Below are 7,500 nucleotides of genomic sequence, written 5' to 3'. Positions count from 1 at the left end.
AAGTTTATAAAATGCTTTTTAGTAATTTTGAAATGAAGATTTAAGCTTTACAAGGTTTTCAAAAAATTTGGGATATAAAGATTTCAGTTTTATTTTGTTTTTTTTTCCATATTTAGGGGACACAAAGACAGAAATTTTATTTTACATTACACCTTCCCATCATTTGCTACAAACGAAGTCTCAAGAAGTGGCCCTGTATCACGGAGGGAAATTGGCCATGGGGCATTGGCAGAAAAAGCTCTTCGGCCCCTTCTTCCAACAAACTTCCCATTTGCAATCCTTCTCACATCCACTGTCATGGAGTCTAATGGTGAGTTTTGTGTGTGTGTGTTTGTGTGTGTGTGGGGGGGGGGATGGGGGGTGGATGTGTTTATTTTACCACTACAATTACAATGTTTAAGATTTTAAAAAGTCACAAAAATTATGTTGCCAATATTTAAATAAGAATTGAATGTGTTTTTAGGTAACATTGTATTATTACTAATCTAGTCTAAACCATATTTTTCTAAATTGTTACTAGGTTCCTCATCTATGGCAACTATTTGTGGTGGAAGTCTTGCCCTTATGGATGCTGGTGTGAGTCTGTCTTCTCCAGCAGCAGGGGTTGCTGTAGGGCTTGTGACCCGTTATAATGCCAGTGAACAGCTGCAGGAATACAAGATTTTGACTGATATCCTGGTGAGGATTTTTATTTTATTTTCATAACTCCTCAGGTGATAGAGATTGACCTTACGAGTATCTTTGTAACAAAAATAGTCCTTTGCAGAGTTATTACTTGGCATCAGAATGATATATCAATAAAGTTTGTTGTGAAAACATAATTTGGTTTACAATAAAAGAGCTAAATTGATTTGAAACATTTGTATTACTTGGTTTTCAGTTATTTTATAGTGAGATAAAATCTTATGGGTTTCTCTTATACACTGCAAAATATTGCTTGTTAATAGAGCATTTTTTATTATATATTTATGTTCCTTAGGGTATAGAAGACTACATGGGCGATATGGACTTCAAACTTGCAGGAACTCGAAAAGGCATTACAGCTCTCCAGGCAGATGTGAAAGTTCCTGGAATTCCTCTTAAAGTAGTTATGGAGGCCATACAGCAAGGCACAGAAGCTAAAGGCACAGTTCTAGCCATTATGAGTGAAACATTAGCTCAGCCACGTGAACAGAACAAGGAAGCAATGCCTGCTCTAGAGAAAATAATTGTACCACCAAATAAGAGGAGCAGGGTCATGGGCCCAGGGGGAATCAATATTCGCAAGTTGCAGTCTGAGACAGGAGTTCAGGTGAGTCCTATCAACCCCAGGTAGCTTATACAAATCATATTCTTTCATATTAAAATTGGTTAATGCTCAAGAAAAAATCTGATTCTTTGAATGGTGATACATTTATTGGTGCAATTGAAAACCTGCTTTATGTATTTTGTATTTTGTGATTATTGATTATTAAAGGGAGAGATTAAGGATAAGGGATGTCATATGGGTATAGACAGGGAAGTTGGAAAGCAAGGAGGGAGGAACACAATGAAAGGAAACATCTATCCAGGTAATATCCCCCCAATCCCTTGTTTGTTGTTGTCATGGGGGGGGCTTAGGAAATAGTGACTGAGTCCCAATGTAGGAGACCACCTCTACCTTGGACCTCAGCCCTTATCTCAACTAATTGTACATGGTCTTTTCTTCTACACCTTCCTTTTTCCTTCTCTTCTTCATCCCCTTCTGTTTACTTCCTAAGGTGTGAGAGCTGTAGTGAAAGGATGAAAGGCTGGCTTCGTGTCTGTCATGAAGGCTTCCAGGAGCTATGGGCATGGTATTCCCTTGGTTAATCACTTAGGCCTTACCCCTTATGGGGACCCTGAGGGGTAGACCCTTTCTTTTTCCTACTTATTTCAGGCTCATTAGAGGCATTAAGGCTTTACTCTTCATCAACTAGCCTATCTAAATTTGATTTCACTGGTTTCCTGACCCTACCTCTCCTTTGACAACTTTATCTATTATGAGCCACCCACCCAGGTCAACACTCAAAATGCACCCCTTCCTCTCTCCCAACATTCTACTCTCCATCTCCTACTGCACTCTCTTCCTCATTGGCTACCCTCTCCCCTCTTATTACTACTCTTCATACTTATTGTCCTCCCCACAGTACTACCTCATTCTACACCACCCTATCTTTCCCCTGCCCTCGTCCTTCTACTGTTTCCACTTCTGCAAACCTTTTGAATACTCTCTTTTGGCCCAGCCAAGTGGGATCAATTCTTTGTGATTCCCCCTAAAGCCCCTTATTCTGACAATACCCTTCTATTCTAACAATGTTTCCAAAAACAAGAAAGCAAAGATTCAGTTTGTAGTTGTTCACACCTTTACACAGTTCAATCTGAGTCCTAAGCTCATGCACTATTTACCCTGACTGATTGGTGAAACTATTCCTGCCGAACCTCACTCCTCTCCTAAAACTTGTACTGGAACTGTTTTTGTCTCCCCAACCGATTGTGCTATCTATGACAGAAACTGGTCAGACTGTGAAAACATCGTACTTTCCTGCCTTGTTGACCAAGAATAAGTCCTACACCAATATTGCCAAGATTAGCTTCCGTAGACATGATCTCCCCCCTGAAGTTTATATTGGTGGAGTGTCATGCCCTGTCTGACCATATCAACCTCTTCCTTGTCAGTGTCAGAAATGTCATGGTTTTGACCACCCAGCCAAACATTGTTGCTCCACAGACCATTGCCGTATATGTGCCAACCTGGTCATGACTGCTCAAAATTTCTCTGCTCAGTCAGTTACATGTACTAATTGTGGTGGCCAGACAGGAAGCACGGCAACAAGGTTTTTCTTTTCTCTATTTATTCAAAACTATCTTCTGCTTCCCTCCCATCTTCTGAAGATATCTCAGCATCTCCCCCAGTATCTCTTCTCACTACTCCAAACCATCCTACATCTACTCTCCCTCTTCCCTAGTGTAAATCCACATACTCTATCACTTCCCTGATGCCTACTTCTCCCCCTCACTTTACTTGTCACACCAATCAACCTAAACATTCCACTCCATCTTCTACCACATCTACACCCTTCTCTTCCTCTGCTCCTTGGACATCTATCCCCGTTTCTCCTCACAAGAACACCTTCATTTCTCAGACCTCCCAACCCAACTCCCCTCCACAAACTCTTAAAGACATGCAAAACTTCCTAAACATGACCCAAGAGAATGCTCCACTCCCTCATACACTCTCCAATCGCTCTCCTCCTCTACATTCAAATTATTTGCCAATATCCATCCTTCTCCTCAAGTTCCCCCTACCGTTCTTCCTCTGACTCTCTCTCAACACACTCCATCTGCTCATTCTTCATGTTCACCATTCCCTCTTTGTTTCCCATTATCCATAGTGCTCCCACCTGGATGATAGATCCCACCCCTCCTGACATTCTTCCTGATATTTCACCACCTTCCCCAGTCCCCTTATCTCATTCCCTGGATGCTTCTCCTTCTCCTTCTGCTTCTCCAACAGCCTTCTCTACCCATATTACTTTTTCAATGTTTCATATTGGCTTTTTTGCCAGGTTTCCTTTAACAATGTTCCTATTCTTCCCCCAACCACAGATATACTCCATTTTATGCAATCACCCTATGCCCTTAACCCTTTCCTCTTTTACTGATCTCTGCTTTACTTCATTTGCTCCCCCTCGTTACCCTTTTCACTATCATACTTTATGCTGTATAACCTTTGACATATAACACATTTTATCCTAACTGTTAACTCAGTTTTACCCTTTTTGCCCTAATACTTTACCATAGTGCTATATGAACCTTGATGGTTAGTACATTTATTTTTTCATCCATTAACCATTAACCATTAACCATTACCAAGGAAATAACAAAAGACACTCTATCCTCAACCCCATCACCTGCATGACATCTGCATTTCCTACATCCTCCTCCCTTATTACAATTCTTCAACCTTATTGCCTCCCCCCCTCACAGCACTACCTCATTCCACACCACTCCCTCTTCCTCCTGTCCTTGCCTCTCTACAATTCTCACCTCTACAAATCTTTTGAGTACTCTAGCCCGGGGAAGTGGGATTGATTTTTGTGATACCCCTTACAATTCCTTACTCTCCTAATACCCTACTCTTCCAACAGTGCCTCCAAAAACAAGTAGGCAAAGTTTCCCTCCACAGCCATGCTGATCATTCATGCCATCTGAGTCCCAAGCCCATGCACTATCTACCCTGGTTGACCTCATTGGTAAGCCTATTCCTGCCCAACCCAACTCCTCCCTTAATACTTGTACTGGAACTGTTTTCATCTCCCCAGCTGACTGATCAGACTGTGAAGATGACTTACTTGCCTGCCTCACCAACTATAACGCAATATCTATTTAGTGTTACACTATCCCATCTAAAGGAAACTGTAAGTCCAACATCAATATTGCCAAGATTACCTTCCATAGACATGACCCTCCCAATAAGGTCTTTATCGGAAGAGAGTCTTGCTTTGTCAGATCATATTGCCCCCCCCCTCCCAATCAGTGTCAGAAATGTTGGCATTTTGGCCATCCTGCAAAGCACTGTTGCTCCACAGCCTGCTGCTCTCTATGTGCCCAGCCGAGTCATGACCGTTTAAATTGCCCTGCACAATCACATGCATGTGCCAAGTGTGGTGGCTCACATACTGTATTTTATAGGAGTTGCCCATGCCTAAAAGCTTGAATCTAAAGTGGCAGTCCTCAGATACAAGCTCTTTAAGAGGCCAGACAAGAAGCACACTGAAAAAGGTTTTCAATTACTCCCTACTCAAATACTATCCATCACTCAACTCCTCTCCCCTCTACCCAGATTGTCTCTACATTTTCAACAGTAAAATCCATTTTCCATTCTGAATCCAAATATTCCAATGTCCACCACATCCCCTATGCCTGCTCCCCCTCACTTTACCTATCACATCAGACAAGCAAAACATTCCACCCCTTCCTCGCCTACCACATCAATTCCTACACCTACATCTACTCCTCTCCTCTTCACCTCCTTATAAAAAAATATAAAAAAAAAACTTTGGGTAGGGAGGTTTCCCAAACCTCCCTACCCATCTCCCCTCCAGAAACCCTTGAGGACATCTGAAATTTCCTAAGCTTAACCCAAAGAAATGCTTCTTTCTCTCACCCATCCACCAAGCCCTCTACCCCCATTTCATCTACATTCAAAGTGACTGCTGACATCCATCCCCTTCCTCTTCCTCATATTCCCCCTACCCCTCTTCCTCCACTTCCTCCACTTCCTCCCAACATACCCCATCCTCTTCTTCCCCCCCTGCACCCTGCCTCCTTCCTTATTATCCTTCCTACTCCCTCTTGGATACTCACATAAATTCATTTTATGACTGCATTGTCACGAGGTTCATCTCCAGATGAACCTCGTGACACTATACCTCCTCCCCCTGATCCCCTACCTCATTCCCCGGGCTCTCCTCTTCCTTCTACGAGATCTATTTCTACCTGAAGTTGAATATTTGATTTCTCTTCTCACAAACCTGACTTTCTTTACCTCCCATTTTCCCAAAAAACCTGTCCATTGTCTGCCTCCAAGAAACCTTCCTCACACATCCTCTAATACCAATAGCCATTACCGTTTTCTATCATCACCTTACTCTCTACCTGCCTCCTCCACACTTGGCCATCATACCTCCCTTACAAACCATTAAACCTTGCACAGCTATTCGCATTTTCTCTGCTGCTGGATCACAATTACTCCATCCACCTTTTCTGTTAGTTGGAGATTTCAACTATTGCCACACCCTTTGGAGTAACTCCACAATTACTTCCTAAGGTTGTTTCCTGGAACACTTTTTCTCAAACACTGACCTTATTCTCTTAAATTCAAACTTTCTCATTCACTTTGACATGCATACCCAATTCTTTTCATGCCTTAATCTTTCTCTTTGCTCTCCTTCCCTTTATCTAGACTTCTATTGGTCAGTTCTAGACCACTTTCACTATAGTGATCACTTCCCTATCCTCTGTACTCCTACATTCTATGTCCCACTACCCAACCCCTTCACTGGTGCCTTCACAAAGTTGACTGGCATACCTTTACCTCTCTTTCTACCCTTGACCTTCCTCCTTCATCCTTCCCTTCCACTTCAGACATGCTTCTATACTTCTTAGCCAATATCCTTAATGCTGCCTATACAGCCATTCCCCAAACTTCCCAACCTTACACTTCAAAATGTGTTCCATGGTGGAACTCAGACTGTAGCAAAGTGCTTTGGTTGAAGTTTGCAGCTAGGAACAAGTTTCATAACATGAGAGGCACTCCCAGTGAATTAACAGCCATCATATAATCTAGAAAGGCATTAGCTCATCTTCACCGTATAAACTCAATCATAAACAGCTGGCACGAGTATGTTTCATCCATAAATTCATTTACACCTGTCTCAGCAGTCTCGTGGCAGATCCATTAACTTTCAGCAAAACATCCTCATCTTGCCCCTGTCCTCCTTATCCAAAGTAGGCTTATTTCTGACCCTCTTCAAGTTGTTACTGAACTTGGTACCTATTTTAGCCAGGTCAGCAGCAGCTCTCCCCTCTCTCCTTACTTCTTTTTTTTAAAATCAGACAAGGAGCATACTCCTATCTCCTTCCCCCAGTCCTCTGTAGAATCCTATACTGCCCCTTTTTCTTCTTCTGAAATCTGTTATGCATTGCAGTCATGTCACAACACCCATGAAGGACTAGACAGTATACATACCGTATGTTATGACACCTTCCATCTACTTCCTTGTCTTTCCTCTCATCAGTATTCAGTAACTTATGGACAACCAGAAACTTTAATCCCCACTGGCGTGAAGCTCTTGTACTACTTTTTCTAACACCTAACAAACCTCGTACTCTTCCTCAAAACTACTGTCCCAAGCACTCACAAGCTGTCAATGGAAATTGCTAGAAAAGATAGTAACATCTACCTAATGTGATACCTCAAATATCACAACCTTATCTCCAAATCAGTTTGGATTCCATCATGGCCAAAGCATAAGTGATCCTCTTGCTTATTTTGAAACACAAATCGCATCAGTATTTGCATATTGTGATTCAATATTAGCTGTCCTTTTCAACCTAGAAAAGGCATATGATACCACATGGTAAAATCATATCCTTCAACAACTATCTTTCCATGGCATACATGGTCCTTTCTTACTAATTGCACCTTCCATGTCAGATTTGCCTCTGGTCCTTCCATACCTGTTTTCCATAAGATTTTCCAGTCTGCTATAACATCAATCTTTTCTTGGGTTTCCAACCACAGCTTTTGATTTTCTACTTTTAAAACCTTTTCCAACCTTCACATGTAAGCTCCCCAAACCCCCACTCTTTCTATATGGTGCTCCTGTCAAATTTCACGTTCGTGCAAGTTCCTTGGTCCCATTTTTGACTTGAAACTGGCTTGGCAAGATCATATAATTTCTGTTAAAGAAATGGCCACCCATTGCCTCTGACTCT

At 41.9% G+C, this 7,500-nt stretch overlaps 1 protein-coding gene across 1 annotated transcript in view; it reads left to right on the top strand.

Moving 5' to 3' along the window:
* Window positions 1-1,291, top strand: part of LOC113828944 (polyribonucleotide nucleotidyltransferase 1) — a gene marked incomplete at its 3' end in the record, with an annotated part of 4,240 nt that extends 2,949 nt beyond the window's left edge. Inside the window, 3 exon segments of the mRNA XM_070118489.1 lie at window positions 117-310; window positions 521-678; window positions 980-1,291. Coding sequence (XP_069974590.1) covers window positions 117-310; window positions 521-678; window positions 980-1,291 — 664 coding nt within the window.
* Window positions 1,292-7,500: the final 6,209 nt, after the last annotated feature.

This window comes from Penaeus vannamei, chromosome 42 (genome assembly GCF_042767895.1).
Source record: "Penaeus vannamei isolate JL-2024 chromosome 42, ASM4276789v1, whole genome shotgun sequence".
NCBI classification, from domain to species: domain Eukaryota; kingdom Metazoa; phylum Arthropoda; class Malacostraca; order Decapoda; family Penaeidae; genus Penaeus; species Penaeus vannamei.
This window is presented reverse-complemented; position numbering and strand designations above follow the sequence as displayed.